General features: G+C 53.5%; 4 protein-coding genes across 4 annotated transcripts; 2 read left to right on the forward strand and 2 right to left on the reverse strand.

Annotated features, from left to right (window-relative positions):
* Nucleotides 1-6,887: 6,887 nt before the first annotated feature.
* On the reverse strand, nucleotides 6,888-9,798 carry B0T26DRAFT_872630 (uncharacterized protein; the record flags this gene model as incomplete). Its single annotated transcript, XM_060447967.1, has 3 exons — nucleotides 6,888-7,586; nucleotides 9,307-9,531; nucleotides 9,729-9,798. The coding sequence occupies 3 exons, from the start codon at nucleotides 9,796-9,798 to the stop codon at nucleotides 7,231-7,233; spliced, it is 651 nt and encodes a 216-aa protein (XP_060297214.1). The 3' UTR covers nucleotides 6,888-7,230.
* Nucleotides 9,799-10,101: 303 nt separating this feature from the next.
* B0T26DRAFT_713261 (uncharacterized protein) lies at nucleotides 10,102-11,081 on the forward strand. The gene is made up of 2 exons (XM_060442112.1): nucleotides 10,102-10,911; nucleotides 11,010-11,081. Exons 1-2 carry the CDS (start codon nucleotides 10,120-10,122, stop codon nucleotides 11,016-11,018), a joined length of 801 nt encoding a protein of 266 aa, XP_060297215.1. The 5' UTR covers nucleotides 10,102-10,119; the 3' UTR covers nucleotides 11,019-11,081.
* A 1,988-nt stretch (nucleotides 11,082-13,069) lies between these two features.
* On the forward strand, nucleotides 13,070-15,413 carry B0T26DRAFT_713264 (uncharacterized protein). The gene is made up of 2 exons (XM_060442113.1): nucleotides 13,070-14,432; nucleotides 14,512-15,413. The coding sequence occupies exons 1-2, from the start codon at nucleotides 13,409-13,411 to the stop codon at nucleotides 15,135-15,137; spliced, it is 1,650 nt and encodes a 549-aa protein (XP_060297216.1). The 5' UTR covers nucleotides 13,070-13,408; the 3' UTR covers nucleotides 15,138-15,413.
* A 980-nt stretch (nucleotides 15,414-16,393) lies between these two features.
* B0T26DRAFT_752348 (uncharacterized protein) lies at nucleotides 16,394-18,594 on the reverse strand (the record flags this gene model as incomplete). Its single annotated transcript, XM_060445511.1, has 2 exons — nucleotides 16,394-18,013; nucleotides 18,301-18,594. 2 exons carry the CDS (start codon nucleotides 18,592-18,594, stop codon nucleotides 16,394-16,396), a joined length of 1,914 nt encoding a protein of 637 aa, XP_060297217.1.
* Nucleotides 18,595-20,075: the final 1,481 nt, after the last annotated feature.

Below are 20,075 nucleotides of genomic sequence, written 5' to 3' on the forward strand. Positions count from 1 at the left end.
ATAGCAAGCAAAGCCAAAAGGCTTTGTTTTTCTTTTTCCCCTTTAGCTTGTTTTCCATCTTTTGTTTTCTTCCTCATCTTTTTTTTGGCAATACTAGCAGGAAAGGAAGAGAAAGGGATTTGGATGTCGGTCAGGGAATCGGTCGTGATGACGTCGAGTGATTATTAACGCTTTTTTGAGTATGATGGCAAATTTGTTCATGGGATTTGAGCAAAATAAAAAATAGCATTCAGTGTAATTAGCATTGTTTTTTTATTTTACTTGTCTTCTGTTGGTATCTGTTTTGTGTGTTTACGTGCTATTATTACAAGTGCCAAATATTGCTCTCGTTAGCTCTCTAGGAATTACTGATCAATCAGGCCAGCGCACGGGCCACACCCGCCCAACACGTGGTGCAGCACGTGACCGCGGAGCATCCTGACTGAGCGCCTTGTGTCCCCGTAGTTCGTGATCCTTTTGGTAGACGTAGAGGAATACGAGTAACACAACCACCCCACCCTTTCGCGGCGGTTACTATAGTGACTAGCACGAATGACCTTGTCATTCCAACACCCTCATCGACTATGATACCCCTCGCTACTTTTACATATACGATAGCTGTAAATTATTAGGGAAGTACCAGTAACTAAAATTAGGTTAGACCGGACAGGTAATAATCTAAGTACCTAGCTAGGGAATATATGCGATATATAGATTGAATTTGGTCACGAAAAAAAGCTAATACCGGCGGAAGCACGAAGCACAAGTCGTACATGAACGGAACTGGCGCATCACATGCCGGCTGCTCTGCTCTACACACCTGAAAAACGGCTGCTAAGGAATGTATAAATACTTACTAATCTATTTTGAGAGTCTATATATAGGGCCTATTTTATGTTTATCCTTACCTTTTTCTTCTTAACTTACGAGCTCCTCAGCGTATGGTGGCCTCAATCGCAAGCAAGTCCCGGTAGGCAATAAGAACCTAGCCTTCCCAAGCCCACGAACAAGAAAGGCTTCATTCATCCTGAGTGACACCTGCACTAACAATTTTACCAAGGCCTATTTGGGCGTGGAATCGAGGATTTTCATAGGGTGGCGGGCGGGGGCATTGACGCGATCGAGGATAAGTCGCTCTTGTGGGGCTAACGTCCGAATGTGCACTTCCCAACGTCAGAAATAACGCTCTCATCTTTTTTTGGTGGTTTCCGTTACCTGCAAACAACCTCACACCAGCGTGACATCGCCAACAACAGCTCTATGGTCACTCAAATAGACCCCTGCCTCGAACAAGTTCGGTAAGACGGCATATCCCTTGGGCTTCCATAGACTCTTGCTGTCGGACTCGGTAATCGGCCCCAGCCACACAAAGTCAATCCTGCCCTGCTCATCCTTATCCTGATCAGGTCCGAAGCCCGTGAAGGTGATAATGTCCCCATACCGATCCGCCGGGGCAACCTCCTCATGCAGATCTCGCATGTACCCGCTCTCCTTCATGGCCATGTACGCCTTCGGCCGGCGAGAATGACGATGCAGCTCCCCCTGTGCCCGAGCCCGAGCACGCACCAGAGCCCGCGGCCGTGAGTCGGGTCTGCAACCTTGTATTCGCCGTCAACCCTCACAGTGGGAGGGCGTTAAGCTACAGCAGGAAGACAACCAGCAGGGAGACAACAGGGGCTAGGAAAACACCACGGAGAATGCCCCTCGCAGGCACCACGAACTGTGAATGGCCTCAGTCGCGCGAGCTGAACTAGAGTGTGCAGCGATCCTTGGTCTAGACATTTGGTGCGCTTCATGTGCCCTGCTAGGGTGTTCCGCTTTTGGCATAGTTTGCTGCGAAAGACAAAACCTCCGCATGGGCATTTCGGACAAAGCGTGCAATTGCAATTTCTCCACTTCCGAGTCACCATTTGCAGCAGAAAGGGGGGTTAAACTGGTTGGTTTGCCCGGGCCGCGCCAAACCAACGTCCCTTTCGAGGCCGAGCCAGACCAATCTGTTTAACTACCCCTCCTCGCCGGATAAACTAATTGGTTTAAATGCCACCTTTTGCACTATCGGCGTATTACCATATTTGGAGTCACGATTAGCTGGCACATAGCAATGGAAGAAAAACCGTGGTGCATATCCAACTATTCTAGGTAGTCGTTAGACAAGTGCCTCCTGGGTTAAACAACTCACAAACGCCACCCTCATTATCTACAACGCATGTCCACCACGCAAATGCTCAGCGGCGCGTCGTTAGGCACCTGCTAAATCCGAGGACTTCTCGTCAGAATTATCATCAGATTCGTACTCCTCCAGATCCTCTTCGTCCGCCGAGGTTGGAACATCCTTCCGCTTGCGCTTGGGTGCAGGCTCTGCCAGCTTAGGTCGCTTACTAGGCTTGGGTTTATCGCGATCGCCGACGTCCTCCTCAGAAGCTAGATCTAGCCCACTTGCATCCGATTCGCTGTCGACACCACCCGCTTGGATTTTACCTTGCCGCGGTTGCGCTTCGACCTATAGGTGGAGATATATCTCCTACGTCCTTCTTCCGTCTCTCTACCCATTGCCGTTTGGCCTATATGCGCTCGAGCAACTTGGCCTCGTCGGAACCAATCTTGGGGTCGATAATATTATTGATCCTATTCCTTATTGCGCGACTTATACGAAGCTCGATCGCATTTGGGCTCTCCGATTGGATGCTGGCGGTGTGCAAACTGAAACTCGCTCATATTCTGATCGATGATGTCGTAAAGCTCGAACGCGTCCTCCCACTGCAGCGAGTTTCCGATGCCACAATTCCAGTCATCAAGCTCCATGACAACTGACCCGTCCGCGCGACGTATGGGCTCGGTGCTTCCCTCGTCAAATTTGGGATGGAGTTTATCCTTCACGAAGGCTGGACCCAAATAGGGTAGGTGGCATCATGGCCAGTCGTTGGCTCGCGGAGAGTTCCCCCTTTTTCGCTTTGAGGCCTGGGTCGAGTTGATCTTGGAGTGTCCATTTCGGCCCTCCGTTATTAGCATCCTTCTGGTACCTTTCTGTCATTAATAACTGGATCAATGCAGAGTAAAACTGGCCGATAAACTTGCGTCTATCCGACGAGTAGTTTTTGATCGACTGCGGCGGCTCGGACAGCCAGGTATACCGATTGAATGGTAGACTCAAGGTATGTCGCGCGATCTCGTGTGCGAATAGTAGCTAGATTTCGGGTTCGGCAGCTGGATTTCGGGGTTCGGCAACCCAGTTTTCCATACGGCTCACTATCTCCTGTGCCCACTGTTTGAAGTTAGCAGTATACACATGGTCGGTTAAACCCGTTTGTTTACCGCTTGGTAAACCAACGTGTTTAAGGGGGTAGAGACTTACTTTTCGGAGCATTCGCTCTTGCAGCCACTCGTTAATGGTACCCTTGATATATGATATGTACCACTTGACTTTCGATAGTTGCCCGATCCTGAACAGTCTCCCGACGAACTGAATCGTAGCGACGTTCCAGACGAAACTAGCCCCGATTCCATGGTGGCATTGTCGATGGGCGTTTAAGCCTGCACTTGAAACAGAGGATTTAAGGACCAGGATGTCGACTCTCGCCTGCTCGTCATTCCACTCATCCATTACAGCCGACCGCTCTGACATCTTCATGGCCGAGTGTACACTCCGAACCGCGAAGCTGGCCTTCCGCGGCATGGCAACAGCCTCCCTAGAAACAGTTAGCAATATGCAAGGTTTATCGCCTGGCAGTGAGGCGCAATCTTACTGTTGCATATGTGGGTCGTTCATGACCACAAGGATTCTAGCGTCGGCCTCCAATTCTCGGACCTCGAGGATCAGCTGGAGAACGGCCGTCTTCATAGGCGAAAGAGCGTTCGTAAGGAACACGCCGGACAATCAGTCGCTTGGAGCAATATGATCATCATGGGTATTAAGGACTGAATGTGTCCAACTTATCCCACCATCCAAGCTGTTTTGCATAACAGATTCGACGTGGGCAGTTCTAAGTTTTGACTGACCCGTAGAGAGTTGGGTCTTTGCGATCTTTCTGGAGCTGCTGGTGACCTCGGAATTCACACCTACGAACTTGCGGCGCGGGTTTGGCGGCCGCAGTAGTTTGAGATTTGCCTTTGGGTTTGGCTTGCCCACCCTGGCCAGTCTTGTTACGGCCTCAACTTAGCGAGATGCTCCTCCGTCAAAGAATCTAGCGCGGTGCTAATCCCCAGGAGTTGCCATGCGTGTCTGCATTGAGCCCCCATAGATACTGCTCGGACGAGACTGAGGTCTAAAGAATTATCCTCATCGTCTACCTTTCTCTTGATGTTCACCCCTTCTTCAACCATTTCGTCTTCTGGGCCAACCGAATGCTCAGATTCCGTAGTAAATAATCGGTCTCGTCCGCGACCTCGTCGAAGAGTGTTCCGTATCCAATGACGACCTGTATAATATCCGACATCCGACATCCGAAGTAGTTGGAGTTTAGGCATGTCAGCTAGTGGCTGTGGCGGCCCTTCGCTGCTATCCATTAATGACCGAGAACCTCGCCGAGCATGGTAGTAGAGGAGATGCGCCACTGCCCGGAACCAATCGTTCATAGTATACCCGCCAAGGGTATTCGGGGTCCCATCTAGATAGCGTATGAAGCGCCGGGCGCCCTTCTTGTCGAGCCCGTCTTTGGTGTTTCGTAGGTAGGCGTACAAGATGGGCATAGTGGTCGCAAGCAAATGATAGCTGTACTTTTGGGCATCAACGACGGCAGTCGGGTCGGACAGGTCTCCATATCGAATAAAGACGACCGGAATATCACTGTCCTGGTCCAAGGCAGCCAGGGCAGAGAGGATTGGCCCAACCTTGGCATCCTGTTACATCGAAGGGATAGCGGTGTAAAGACGGGCCCAGCTCCGTGCTTCCATAATAGAGTTGCCATGGTAATTGTGCTAGCTACGTGCTACAATGGAGAAGACCCCTTCTGACTCGTCTCTATGTTTGAGATAGCAGTAGAACCCGAATATGTCGGAAGCTATATATACGTTAGTGATCGTCCTCAATACGGAGAGGGCGGTCAAATCGACCGTTTAACCGCCCCTTCCCGCCCCTTGCGGAGCCACAAAAACGAATGCGAGTGTCACGTACCTTCAAGATCTGTATGTCTTGTCAACTCCTGAGTATAAGTTAACTAACCCAGATTTGGCCAGGCCCTACATTTGGCCCATGCGCAAGCCACCATGCACTTACACCAAGGGTGATTGACCGATTTTCTTCATCACACCGCAACTTCCTCAAAACAAGACCAAATTCTTCCATTTCTTGGTTAATCGAGAGCTCAATCAATCCTCTATTTACCATGCCTGAATACGACGAATTGGAGATGCTGACCGCGATGAAGTTTGTGCGAGACGGCGGCAGTGAGCGTCAGGCGGCAGCAAAATATTGTGTGCCGAGGAGTACACTTCGGCACCGGCTGGCCGGCACAAAAGCCCGTTGCATTGCGTTTGAACACATGCAGACTCTAGATAAGCCTGTGGAAGAGCGTTTGACCGAGTGGATCGTCATGCAGGGTGCCCTCGGCCTGCCTCCTACGCATGCGCAGGTTAGGGAATTCGCCCGCCGGCTGGCCCGGGAGCTCGGGAAGCCTGACGAGATCGGGGTGAAGTGGGTGCGGCATTTCATGGCCCGGAACCCGACCATTAGGACCCAGAGAGCACAGCGGATCGACTCGGTGCGCCTCAACGGAGCTACGAAGGCAGCCGTGATGGCCTGGTTCGAATACCTGGCCCTCCCGGTTATTCGGGGCATCAAGCCCGAGCACCGTTGGAATAAAGATGAGACAGGCATTCTTGAAGGCCAGGGTTCCAACGGCCAGGTCATAGGAAGCTCAGAAAACAAGGTGTTGATGAAGGAACAACCCGGATCTCGCAGCTGGACTACCTTCGTGGAATGTATCTCTGCAACTGGCCAGTCCCTACCTCCTGCGGTCATTATGAAAGGAAAGACCGTTCAACAACAACACTACCCAGAAAAGCTCAAATGCTTCGTTGGTTGGCACTTCACAAGCCAGGAAAAAGGCTGGATTGACGATGCAAGGGCATTGGAATGGCTTCAGAAGGTCTTCATTCCTAGGACCCGGCCAGCCAACGGAGAAAAACGACTACTTATTATTGACGGCCACGGCAGTCATACCACCGATGATTATATGTGGTCATGCTTCCAAAACAACATCTACCTTCTTTATTTACCTCCACACGCTTCTCATGTTCTTCAACCTCTCGATTTGACTGTCTTCTCAGTCCTGAAGAGGGCATACAGGAAGGAGCTCAATAGCAGGCCGACGTTATCGTACAGCACGGTTCTAGGGCGCCGGCTTATGTTGCTTTGTTATTTCAAAGCCCGGAAAACCGCATTTCAGCCCAGCAACTGCAAGGCAGGTTGGCATGCCGCCGGGTTGTGGCCTGTCAACAAGCAAAAGCCCCTGCGAAGCAAGTTGTTGCTAGAAAACAGGAACCAAGGCACCACAAATACAGCTTCACAGGCCCTAGAGGAAGCCAGGTCATTAGCTTACCTGCAGCAACAGGTATATGATAAATACGGCGTCTAGAAGACTCCTCAAAAGGTCACGGAGCTCACGGTCTCCCTGGCGAAATTGAACATACATTCGGCGGCTCGCCGCACTCGCCGTACGCTATTCAGGAAGATCGAAAAGGCATTCAACATCAAGTACTTCGAATTGGCTAAGCTACGACGTGAGAATGAAGCTCTCAAGGCCGAAATTGAGAACAAGAAAGGCAGCAAGAAGAAGGTCCAATTGAGCCCGAATTCCAAGTTTGCTACGATTGAGGACATTCGCAAGGCACAGAGGGCAGCTGGGCGCGATATTGACTGTTCAGACGAACCAGAGGGCTCGGAAGATGAAGAAGAAGACGAAAGTTGCATTGTAATTAGTTGATTTGACCTTTTTCTATAGCTTCAAATGTCATGCGTTGCGTTGTGTAAGTGCGGGCGGCGCCCGGGCCAAAAGTGGGGCCTGGCCAAATCTGGGTAAGCTAACTTACTCGTATCCCAGCAAGACAGCGAAATGTTGCACCTTTTGGCCTTCGCATTGACATCCAGACTGAACGCCAACGTCTGGCCGGGGAGTACGTTTTCCGTGATCTTCGGGTTTTTGACGATGTCCTCTTGTGACACAAACTCCGTCTCGTATTGGACAAACTCGTAGTCCTTGACTCCCTAGTGGCGAGCGTCTTTATCTAACGTCTTCTAGAAATTTGGGATATCGGTCAAGTCGTGCCATCCTGCATGTTTGGCAAGCTTGACTTGGCAATGACGCTCTTTCGCTTCGCGGCAAGGCCGGCCCGAAGGCTTACCCAGTGTGGATGCTTGTCTTGGGTAACTTTGTCAAGGATCCACCGCATAATAGGTGGTCTGACGGCGGGTTCGAGTCTTTGTGCGTCCTTTTTGAGGTGGAAGAACAGGAATTTCTTGCTCAGCTCCAGATCGAGGTTCAAACCGCCTTTCACCGCGGCGGCAACTTTCATCTTGGGATCTTCGGGCTTTGCGTCGGCGGCGCCGGCCGCTTCCTCAACCCCCACCTTCCTCTTGGCCGCTTCCACTTCTTTCCTGGCCGTGGCAAGCTCTTTTTTTTCTTTGCCGTAGCCTCGGAAATCTGGCCTCGAGGCATCTTGGGTCGCCGCCCGGGGGCGGTTAAACACGTTGGTGTGTCAGAGGGTGAGGGTGGCAAACCAACCTGCCAGGTTGGCGTAGGAACCCAAACCAACCTGGAATGTCTACTCTGTTGGTTTAGGATGCGAAGCTTGATGAAAGTTTGAAGAAGGAAGAGGGCAGGAACCGACCGGGAGGGGAAAAAAAATGAATATATATGCAGGCTTGGATAACCTTAACCATGGCCCTGGCCCTGAATCGGCCCTCCGATGACATTTAGAAGAATAAGGGTCTTCACGCAAAACTCCGGGTGTCGATTGAATGGAATACAAATGGAACGTGCGCACCCAGTCCGTGGAGAAAGTAGCTGTCAGTCCACATACTATTCTAGAATAGGTGTAGCCTGCCATGACAACCTATTCCTAACTGGGCAGTAGTCATCAAGAATGGTGTCATTCATAAACGCTTTAGAATGGAAAGCGATGTGATCTATCTTGGTCTCGACGTAGGTCATCGTCCTGCTGTCCTTCAGCTTGTGTAGGACTTATGGGGCGAGTCTGTGTCTGTCAAGGTTAGGATATGTCTTGAGATTTAGATGGACGGAGGGACTCGATGAGACTTGGATGAAGGCGAGGATCTATTGCCTGTTCTTGTCGACATTCACGCCGAAGAGTCTCTGTATGAATCTCTCTCTGAATATCCTCGTCCTCTTCCTCCATATCGTCAAGGAAAGAGTCACTAGTTCTTATCTGTGACGTTTTTGTCTGTTTTCGGACTGGCATATCTTTCACGGTCGGGATACGAAACTTACACGACTGGTAATGAGAAGAGAAGTGGTTCGGGCAGACTGGGACGACCTTCGTGATGGCATGGTGGCGGTACCTCTCCACGTCCTACGAATGACGGGATGCGATGTGGGACGTCGAGACAAGGCGAACGCTACCACTACCACCGCCACCAAGCAGATTAGTGGCTGCGAGGTGAGGGCTGCTGGGAAGATTGGGCGGAAACACAGGCGTCACTCGAGCGCCACTACCAGACGGCGTCTGTTCACGACCACCAGGATCACTCTGGTCTAGAGCGCCCGCGGTCGCCTTACGTCCACGGGCACGACCACGATCAGCTACAATCTATATCGGCAGGTTAATTAATGAGACAGGAGCTCACCGGTCGCTCGCTAAAATTGGATTTCTTTTGCGGTTTATGGTGCGGTTTGAGAAAGAGAGAGTGTGGAAGGTGGAAGGTTAGGATAGTGTGGTAGATGTTACTAATTTAGCTGCGAGAACAAGCGTGTTTAGCGTCGGGTCAATAGGAATTGATGTGAAATTGTACTGGATAAATGAAACCTGGTACGGGGGAAGACTTACTCTTGATGCTATATTTTTGTGCAGAAAACCGAAGCGATGTAGAAAAGTGTGTGTGAGGAAAGGAAGAGAAATTGAGGCTACTGGAGATGATGTGTAGTTTCATACCCCCGGGAGGTGACCCCACATGCGTATCAGAACCGGTCTGATCTTTGAGAGGTACATCAGAGCCTATCTTTCGCTACAAGGTTGTTAGGTATCTTTGGTGCGAAATCGGGCATTCTAGTGTACCTTTTCTGCGTAGTGATGGCAGAGTTGGGATAGAAAGGGGGTGTTGTGGTCAAATCCCACAGTAATCAGCTGCAAAAGTGAGTCTCCGGTGTGTTAGACTGTTCCTGTCAGGAAGCAGATGGTGGTCTCCCTCCTCCTCCTCAATGGCGTGCTCAATAATGGACTCAGCGATACTGCTGGCGTCGTGTCCAATCTCGTTGACGTCGTATCCAATCTCGTCAACGAAGCCGAGGAGTATATTCTTCTTCACGTATCTCCCGTGAGTGCCCCAGTACCCTATCGTCTCATAACGGGCGCTCGGCCGCGCCTCGTTCAGGAACTGCGCTGCAATAGGTTAATTTAACTGCGGGGGCCCAGCACCGTTCACGCTGCACAGCCGCCCACCACAAAGCAGCACCAACAAGTTGCAATCGCTTCCAGGGCTGCAGATCATCTCTCTACGCCGCCGCCGCCGCCCACAGAAATATTCCGCCGGCCGCACAGCCAGGCGCACGCATCATCCTGATCGCTCCAACACCAACACGGTATTGCGCCCCTGCGTCTGGACCTCTGGAGTGGCGCCGCCGTCTGGAGTCTGGAGTGGCCCGTCATGGCCCGCCCGCCAGGACCACCCCGCCGAACCCCTCGACGCCTCCGACTCGGAGGCGTCGAGACCAGGTACATCTTGTACCCACCAGGGTGAGTGTATTTTTGTGTGCGCATATGCACAGCATGCAATAGTGCAAGCACGTCCAACACAGTCAGCACAACCACCACACATTTCAACCCAACGATGCATGTGGGAGGGTGGAGTCCAATATCACACGCAGTCAGACAGACAGACGACTGGTTCAAAAGGAAACGGCTGGTCCTCCAGCATCGTCGGAAAGTTTTATAAGTTTTTTTTCGTTCCCCCCTCTTTCTCGGCTCGGGATGCTCAAAGCGTCACAGCAGTTGCTGTCCGATGTTCACTACACCTGCCCGCAATCCCTGAACGCAGACTTTTTGCTTCGGCCACCTTCTAGTCTTGGCAAATCAGGCGCATTTGGCACAGAACGCCAAGTTTCAGGTAACCAGGGCGCCTCAGGCACAGACAGTAAGTTGATCAAGTTCAATCGCACACGACTCGTAGGAAGAAGCTCGTGTTATGTATGTGCGTCCATGCCCATGGCCAGCGCTCCGCGGCAAAATTTACGCGGAAAGCCTGGGCAGTCGGGTTGGGCTAGTGCTCGTTATTGCAGCTTCGCTATGAATGAGCTATTGTACGGCCATGTAGTTCGGTTATTCAGCCTCATTCGTATGCGTGCAACAACCTTCTTCGCCTTAGTTGCTTGGTTGAAGCGCAACACTAACATAGGAAAAGTCGAATCGAACCCGAAATTTTATCTATACTTTTTCCAACACCCTAGGCGCGATCGACGGCACGCAGCTGAAAGGGCCCCCTCTCGACGAACGTGCTGGTCGCCTGCGACTTCGATGACCGTATTATATATATATATATATATATACTGCCCGGGTGGGAAGGTTCAGCCAACGACGGGTAGTGTTTTCGTGAGTGCCCTCACGCGCGGGCTCGTTATTCCGAATGGATGGCTTCAATTACCGGCCGACGTAGGTTACAATAGTAGTCAACGGGCTGCCTGTGCCCTTCCGGGGCGTCCGGTATCATCTCCAGGAAAGCGCGAAGGCAGGCCTGCGCCCTACGACCTGCAGGAGCTTTGGAACCTTGGTCACAGTCAGCTGAGGGTAATAATAGTAGAGAGGGTGTCATCGGCTGGCTGCAAAAGGATGGAGGTTGGGGTCGTAAAGACAATGCTACCTACCCCGCTTAACCCCCCATTTGCGCTTGTTCGCTCGCTCTCTGGAAGACTGCCGCTGCCGTCTCCAGGCCATGCCGTAGCTGTCGTAGGTCGTGGGTCGTTGCTGCCGCCGCGCGTGGGATTCTGGGTCCTGGGAATATCTCCAGAAGGTTCCCCTAGGGGTGGTGTGGTTCGTCTAACAAGCGCGCTCTCCACATGCAGTCCCAGGTCCGTATGCCCATACCCCTGCTCCTGCTCCTCCTGCTCCTTCCCCCCGGCCCCTTGTCCCCCTCCCCCTCTTCCTTCCGCTGGTTGTCGTTGCCTTCCCTGTCAGACATGACCTGAACTTGTGGCCTGCTCTTTCCAGTTTTGACATTGGCAAGGCAAGGCTCGACAAGGACCAGGCAGGAATTGACGGCTAACGTATCCGACTTTGTCTTCTCCAAGTTCATCATCAATGACGACGACGGCACCTCTTTCAACTCACCATAGTTGCTGAGCTTCGAGATCCCGACAAGCTGGTCATTTTTGACTCTTAGTTCCCTCACCCCTCACCGAGGCATGGGTTCTGGCCATCTGCGCCCCGCCTCCATGCACATCGCACAGCAGTGCAGTGTGTAGTGTGAAAGTGATGCTCTAGGTTTGATGGAACGACCAAGCCGGCGATGGACTTCCTCCCGCGCCCAAGCTTCGGGGTAGAGCCCCTCGACATTCCCTTCATCGCCGACACGCCTTATGTCCACGACACAGACTTCTGGGACTTCCCAAAGACTCACGGTTTTGGCGACCAGTGGACCGCTCTCCCGGCCCCTCGCCTGGCCGCCCTTGCCCAGTCATGGCTCTACTTTGCCGCCATGTCCGAGTTTCTAGGCATGTCCGTCGACCATGGGCACTTCAACTCCTCGGGAAGCGTCTCTGGAAAACCTCTGCTACCGCTGCTAAGCCGGTGGTTAGAGCTGAACGCCCCTTCTGCTTATACTTCCGCTCCTGCTCCTGCTCCTGCCCCCGCTCCCTCTTCGTCTGCCTCTGCCCCCCTCCGCAGCCGCAGCCGGAGTCCAAAATCCGAGGCCGCTGCACGCGACAAGGTCGACTTGAGGCAGCTGCTTGACCACCGAGCTAGATTCCTCGACGACGTCTTCCACCTCGCCGAGGATTTCGAGAAGCTTTCACAAGGCCGCACCCGTCCGATTCCTGCCATCATTCTGTCCGTCAAGATCCTCTGTGTAACTCTCCACGGCGTGCTTGGCGAGGTTGTGGAGGCGCAATCGCGGCTCGACAAGTCACCAGCTCGGCCAAGGCCATGGCCGCCCGTCGGAACTCGGAGGTTGAACGTCATCACGCCGCCGCCATCCCCCTCCGGCGCAGCACCCCAGGCCCTCCCGAGTGTCCAGCTTCTCCGAGACGTGTTACGGCTGCGCGGTTGGTGTCCATTCTACGCGCGCAAGATCATATCGTCGTACAACTACGTCATGGTCTACTACTTCAGCCGCCTCTTCAAGCGGTACTCTCCAGGCCTCAGCCACGAGCAGTGCTCAGACGACAAGTGTGTCGCTGGTAATGTTGAACTTGCCGGCTATAAGCCAAAACACACAGAGTCTACCTGCACGTGTCGGCCCCTCTCCGCTCGGACTGACAAGATCCGGGCCATCCTTCAGGCTGGCGGCATCCCAATCATTCAGATGGCATGGGTCAAGAGGAAGCTCGTTGTCAAGGTGGCCAGAATGACTGCCAAAACCCGCTTCGTGGCTATCTCCCACGCCTGGTCAGACGGCCTAGGCAATCCAAACGCCAATGCGCTCCCAAAGTGCCAACTACGGCGCCTTCAGCATTTCGTCGACAAACTGGAGCCTCTTGCAAGAAACACGCACGCAGAATCCCGCCTCAATATTTTGACCAGCTCACCCGAGGCTGGGTTTCAATCCTCGAGGTCCTTGAAACCAAGGTACTTCTGGATAGACACCCTGTGCATTCCGGTTGGTGGCGGTCCGACCGACGACATAAGAATCCGGGCTATCAATACAATTCCGGCTGTATACCAAGCTGCCGACCGAGTTTTGATCCTGGACTCTTCTTTCGACGATATCTCGGTGGAGGGTACCGACGAGTGTGAAAGGCTTGCCAGATTGTCAGCGTGTAACTGGACATCTAGAAGCTGGACATATCAGGAGGCTGCTTTAGGATCAGTTTGCGAAGTCCAATGTGCCGACAGCACCTTTGACCCCTTTTCACGACAGGTTGGCTTGCCCAAAGCCCCAGCTCAATCTCAGACGCAGCCTCGGCCAAAGACTCTCTCAAACTGGCTTTCTTTTCCCGCCGCCGGCGTCATAAAGGCGCTTTCTCGCAGATTTGTGGTTGCATATTCGGAATCCAGGAGCCACCATTCTGTCGCTCATGCAGATGCTAGCGAGGCCATACATGCAAGCATGATCCGACAACTAGCCAAGGACCTTGGGCAGACATATTCAAACATCAAGCCCCAGCCAGTTGTCAATGGCGACGGTGATGAAGTCCCGACTCCTGACTTGTGCACGGCTTTCGTGCGAGCCTGGAACGAGATCAGCAGGAGAAACACAACAGTCCAAGAAGACTCACACATTATTCTCGCCAACCTCCTTGGCTTCAACTCCCGTCCCATCTTGAAGCTTGCGAAGCCAGAAGATCGGATGTCAACTATTCTCTGGAGTATGGATGGAATACCGATGTCGCTATTGTTCAACAAAACTGGACCGAGGCAGAATCCAGCTGGGAACCACCGAAACCGATGGGTGCCTCTTTACCCATCCAGGCAGAGACTGCGCCCTGGCGCGACATATTCAAATCTCCGAGCCATCAGAGGCGATCTTTACTTGCCGAACAACAGCGCCAGTCGTCGGGAGATGTCCGTCTTGGTCTGTACCGAGTATCCCGAGCCCAACTCGACCGCGAAGTTTTCGGTATGGGATGCCTCCGTCGGAAAGCGCTACACCGTGGAAATGCATCGACAAGAGGGAACACTTGATCCTTTTGCTGCACCAGAAGTTGGCCCGTACTGCATAGTTATTCAGCACAAGACAGACTCCGGACATACCCCCACGACGATGCCTGGTGCTCTGTTCCGCATTCGTCGGATTGTGACCAACGTGAGGAAATGGTATAATCACAACCTGGAGCCGGAATACGTCAAATCGTTCGAACTAGTTGAAATCGAGGATGCGGGCGAAGGGCGGATCGGGGCCAAAGAAAAGCAAAAGTCGGCGTCGTCCGAGCTCAACGACTTGGGTTCAGCATTTGCCCGGCATCACTCGGGGATCCTACGGACAGTCTACGACTGTCCCTTGACAGTCTCACTCCAGACAGAGGAATCCACCAATGGCAGCAGTACCAAGTCTGTACACGAGAAGGAAGAAAAAGCTCTGGCGTTAACTCCGATACCGCTTCCTGAATCTTGGCAGGTGGCTATCGAGCGAGGTGGGTTTTGTCTTCCCGCTTCTTTTCCTACCGATCTAATGTTGTACACATGTCGGCTAACGTGAGCTTTTGCTTCTAGATTCTCCTACATTCCCAGTCCCGCTATCCTCTCGCCCCTCATTCTCGGAAGCGATGACGCCTGTAGCACCATACTTCCTCGTGACCGCCTTGGACGGACTAGTTGCCAGCGGTTGCGTCGCTTTGATTATCGCCATCTGCGTCACAACATTCTCGCTGCTGGCACCGCTCGCGAAGGGAGTCTTGATGGCGAAAATGGGTTTACATTCCCTCGTCTTGATTCAAATGTTCATGTTGTCGGGCTTGGAGCCCCGACTGATCTGGGACGTGCTTCACCTCGTCCTGGTTGCGCTTTACGCTTTTTCACGGGTTGCCAGCGGACAGCCGACTGCGTTGGACTTTGCATTCATCTGCTGGTCTCTTGTCGGTCACGGCATTGACTTTGCTGCGAGGTTGGCAATCCAATGGTTTGTGGTCCCCGGCTTGTTTGAAAAGTACCTCGCCAACTTCGACCCTGAAGATGGGTTCTGGGGCCAAGGCGACTTTCTGCTTACCACGACATGGTACGGCCGGATCTTGGCAAGACTAGGACGAAAATCCGGCCAAGATCGAGCCGGTCAGATACTTGGTGAGGTTCCAGAACATTGGCGCTCGGAACAGCATTTGCTCGGGAATATGGAAGGGTGATAGCTTCCAAAGGAGAGTTAAGTAATGATGACATGAAGTATGATTTGGATAGACAATTAACCGCACTTGGGGGTTATGGTACTTGTAGCGGATAGCAATATCTTTGTATTCATGTTAATAATGAAGATCAAATTAAGATGGCAGACTTGAAGAAACTTCAATGTATCTAGAAATTTCAACTAACAATTCGACTTGGAAGTTTATTAAAGACTCATTCTCACAACTCACGTCTTTTTGGGTAATTTACCAATTCATTGAAGACACTTGAAGATATGGTATGGATGTATCGATGTCAGGCTTAGGTGGCGAGGTCAGGCCATACTGACTCGCAACCTAGACCCTCATCACTCTGCCCTGGGTGCCCACAGAGGACCCAGTCTTACGGCCATGAAAGGGCTGTAAAAACCCGGCCGTCTTCAGGATGGAATACAGACAACAAGCCGCCAAAGTTGTGAATCATCACCTGGTTGCGATAGTGGCGATAGTGGAAAAGACAAGGCGGAGAAGAGAGCTGGCGTGGTGAGATGCTGCGAGTCGCTGTTGCTGAGACGCATAATAAGATGTCTAGCAACATTCCTCGCCAAACGTAATCACCAATCACAGCACCCAGGGGCAGGCGACGAACAGAAACAAGCACGCAGCAGCATTAAAAAGATTGTATTTCGTATGTGGAACAAGGAGTCAGTCAGTCAGCTGGAATGCAGGGACGCCGCCGCGCAGATCTTGTTGTTTATGTGGTTTGTGCAAGTGGTATTCATCCATCCGCCAAGCTATGCAAATGAGCAGACAAAAAAGGGCAAATAGTGTTGAAACAAAAAATGCAATCTAGGGCAGAATCCGTCATGTCCTTCATTCCAGTCAGTATTTCGTTTGTTTCGTTTTCCCATAAATCACACAACCCCCCTCTCCCAAACACACGCACACTTTTTGTGGTATCAACAAGGAGGAACAACAGCAATAAACAGCAGCAGTAGCAGCGACGACCGCCGCCGTAAAACACCGGTACACGGGTCTCGCAACCCCCGACCAAACTATCGCCAGCTCAGGCCGAGCCGGGTTCACAAGGACCAAGAAGCACTGTATGCTTTCTAGTGCCGTCGGGGGGAGAAACAATATGTACCGAATCGAAGGTCGAGGTAATGTACGATAAGAGCGGCGAGGAGATTGCGCCGACGCTGCCAATCGAGGGTACGTCGTTGCGCATCTCTGCATGGAAGAGAATGGGTTCGGAGAACGAGCAGGCTGTCAACCCCCCTTCAACTCCACCCAAGGGACTCCAGCAAGTTCTTGGCCTCTGTTGAACTGAAGCCGGCAACGCCGAGGGCCCTGACCTGGGTGCCACCACGTAGGGTCTGCAGGCCTTGGGAGATCTTCCAACTCTCCTCCTGGCCGATGACGAACAGGTACCGTTTTCCCTCTTGGTCGCGAATGGTGGCGCGGAGGAGGTGGAGGCCTTTGGCGGCCCACTCTCCAATCTTATCATCGATGTTAGAACTCCCCATTGACGCAGAAGCACGCGACGGCAGTCCGGGACGACAGATGCCCTGGCACACACGGCCGAGGTCTTCGAGATAGGCGACGGCCTCTTCACCCGTGACCGTCTTGGGGGCGCCTCTCTCGGCCGCGCGGCGCATGACGCCGGGCATCGTCTTGAAGAAGGGGTGGCTGGTGGGGATTGCACCGGGGAGATTCGAACTGGAAGAACTCAAAAGGTGTGTGGGACACCATACCTCGACTTGCTTGAGCGTCCAAGCCTTGACATCCCATTCTCGCTGCGCAACGCCGCGCACGTCGTCGTCGACAAAGAGGCCGGCGCTGGTGATTCGGAGGATCAGGCCGTCCGTCACAGTCCCGGTTCCCGAAATGAGCTGCGAGGCAGGCGTCTTGGAAAACTGGTTCAGGTAGCCATAGACTGCCTTGATGACAATCTTTTGAGGGTCATCTGTGGTGTAAGGGCCGCGCATCGACGGCGGGGGGCTAGTGCGCGCGGTAGAGGCGGAAGGCGCCCAAGAGGATTCAGAAAAGTCCGATACCGATTTTTTTCGGGCTCCTGGCTTCTTTGGTTTGTCGTATGGCCGATAAGAGTAGGTTTCTTCTGTCCCGGCGGTTGATTTGGCTGGCGCTGGAGCGGTCTTTGTTGAGGATGCCGTGGAGGTGGGCGCAGGCCGGGCGGTTGCAGCTGGCTGCGACGTTGCGGCAGGGGGCTTGCCGTTTGGCCACATGCTGGTCTTCTCTCCGAGCGATGAGAAAGCGTACGTGCTTCCCTTGCGGGCGTTCGTCTCTTCCTCCTCCTTGCGGGCGCGCTCCTTCGATTCTCTGGCTTCCCGCTCCCTTGCCGCTTGCCGTGCCTTTTCAGCGTTTAGCCTCTCTTCTTCACGCTTCAGTGCTTCTTCTTTTTCTTTCAACTCGCGTGTTTTGGCCTCACGGGCCTCTTGATCTGCCCGTTCCTTCATCTCCCTCTCGACCTTTTGCCGCACCTCTTGTAAAAGTCGCTCCTTCTCTCGAGCTTCTTGTTCCATTCGACTTTTCTCCTTGGCCTCTCTCGCGCGAGCCTCACTCTCTCGCCTCTCGCGTTCTTTGGCATCCTTTTCCCGAAGCTCCTGCAGCCGGCGCAAACTTTCTTCTTTCCGCTTCTGCTCTGCTTCCTTGGCTTTCCGTTCTTCTTCCCGCTTCCTGATCTCCTCTCTGGCTCTTTGCCATGACCCTTTGGGAGTCTCTGTCTTCGCCGTCGTAGGCCGGGGCGGGGGCGGTTGTGGTTCCGACCGTGGCTGCGACTGCGGTTGCGGTTGCGGTTGAGATTGTGGCGGGGGTTGCGGCGGCGGCTGCTGTTGCGGCGGCGGCGGTTTGGGCTGCTCCCGTTGCTCTTGGGACTGGGGCTGGGGCCGGGGTTGCGGCGGAGGCTGTTCGTGCCAAGACTGGTGTGGCCGTTCGCCCCTTGGTGCCTCGTTTTGTGGGGGCGGAGGGGGGGAGGCTGAGGCGGTGGTGCTTGACTCGGCGGCGGCCCCGTGTTGGGAGGGGGAGAATAATAAGCACCCGATCCACCGAAGCCACCTCCAGGTGAGTGACGCCCACCGCTGTGCCCGCCGTCTGGACTCGAACCAGAACTGGTGCTTGCCTCGTTCCTCAACGTACCGAGAACATAGGTACCCAAGCAGGAGGCTACGACGAGACCACCATAACCGACGCCACCGAGCCCCTGGAAGTTATCCCACCATGCCTTCAAAGCTGGTGCAAGACTATTGCCTATTATGATAAAAAACAGCGTGAAAGCGACGCCGGCGATGAAGCTATTCCAAGCTGGTTTCAATGATGGCAGATAGAGGAAGCCCGAGCCGGCGGAGTGCTGCGGTATGACGAAGATGTCGTATTTGCCCGGAGGCAGACCGGAGCCACCAGCTGTCGTCCTGGGGTTGTCACCGTGGGGCGGCGGCGGCGGAGGTGGTGGTGGCTGGCTCATCTTGTGTGAGGGTCGACAGTTCCGAGTGACAGACTCGTCTCGGCTGAGCGACCGCGGTCACGAGGTGTCGTCCGTCAATTACAGCAGCGTGCTGTTAGTCAGTCGGTCGGTCGGTCACGCAGTGGGCTTAAGCAGAGCAGTCGTGCGGCCATAAAGGGGCCGGCGAAGTCGTCAGGGAACTGCAGGCGGCGGGCATCAGCGCCGGAATCCCGGTTTTGGTCATGCTCTCGAACAGACCATGATCAAGATGGGGAGGGATGGGCGCTGCAGGGAGGAGGGAGTGAGACTGCAGTCGCAGCAGCACCTGCCATGCTTGCGCCAGCGCCAGCACCAGCGACCGCGAACTGCGACTGCAGCTGCGACAATAGAATTGTCCAGCCCTGCGCTACCGAAGATGGACCAAAAAGCGCAGAACGACTAACCGCGAGCAGGAAAAGACCAGACGCCCAACTCCAGGTGCAGTACAAAAGCAGAGCCGGCAAATTTTGGATCGATTCAATGTCAAAACAACGTGAAGCAGATTAGTAGTGCAGTTGCGATGTTTTGAGAAGATGGGAGGTGGCCGTTTGCTGGTTTCTTCCAGTCTCGCGACGGGGTCCCGCAATCGAGTCGTCCGAGATTTGTGCATGGAAACGTCGAAGCGGCGAGACCCCCAACGGGAGGATGCAGCGTGCTTTTGGCGATTTGGGTGGGTGGACAGAGAAGGTGCCTCCTGACAGGGGTGGGTGTTGTGTTTACTTTAGGCCCATTGGACACGAATTTTTTTACTTGGCGGAAGGTGCGCCTAGGTGGGTGGACATTCGACCGTGGCGCATGGTCCGCAGCTGCCAGAAGCTGTCCTTCCCGCAACCGCGACCGTTTGGCGCAGCCAACCAATTCGGGGGCCAGTGGAAGCTTTCCCGTCCCACCCCATCCAACTTAACCCGCCCAATTAATTGCCTCCCGCCCGTTCCAATCCTGGAAATCAACGTCCAGACGTTGCGGCTACCGAAACGAGCAGATCAAAGCAAGGGAAGGTGTCGTTTTCACGGCCTGAAGACACTGCAGCCGTTCTTCATCGCAGCGAGCTTAATTTATATCTTCGATTGCCGAAACATGTCGACTACTCCTCGGGCCGGCCACACAAACTTGCGACTCTTGGGCTCCAATTCGAACGTTGGCAACCATTCGCTGCACTGCCACTGCCAGTTCGTGACAGCAGAAAAAGCAAGCACTCATCACGACGCGTGTTCTTCCGAATTTCCGTGACAGTTCGCAGAGTACCCATGTTCTTTCCCCTCATAGCGTCAAGGACCCCGAAAAAGTCTCCCCCCCCCTCCCCCCAATCCAACGCTTCCACAAAAAGCAGCGTGTGCGTTGGGTGATGGGGACCGGGGTGGTGCAACGCATCCCTCTTCTTGTCGCGCAGCTGTCCAGTCTAGACCCAAGTCTCACCAAGACGCGGACTCTCATCAATGATTAACCACTCTGAGACGCGCTAC

Source organism: Lasiosphaeria miniovina (assembly GCF_030549165.1).
Source record: "Lasiosphaeria miniovina strain SMH2392-1A chromosome Unknown B0T26scaffold_4, whole genome shotgun sequence".
In the NCBI taxonomy this organism is placed as follows: domain Eukaryota; kingdom Fungi; phylum Ascomycota; class Sordariomycetes; order Sordariales; family Lasiosphaeriaceae; genus Lasiosphaeria; species Lasiosphaeria miniovina.

What these genes read in the sequence shown, in the direction of transcription:
- B0T26DRAFT_713261 (XM_060442112.1), top strand. Translation starts at nt 10,120, where the DNA reads ATGCTCAAAGCGTCACAGCAGTTGCTGTCCGATGTTCACTACACCTGC.
- B0T26DRAFT_713264 (XM_060442113.1), top strand. Translation starts at nt 13,409, where the DNA reads ATGATCCGACAACTAGCCAAGGACCTTGGGCAGACATATTCAAACATC. An exon ending in GCAGGTGGCTATCGAGCGAG is followed by an intron (nt 14,433 to 14,511) that starts GTGGGTTTTGTC and finishes TTTTGCTTCTAG; the next exon opens with ATTCTCCTACATTCCCAGTC.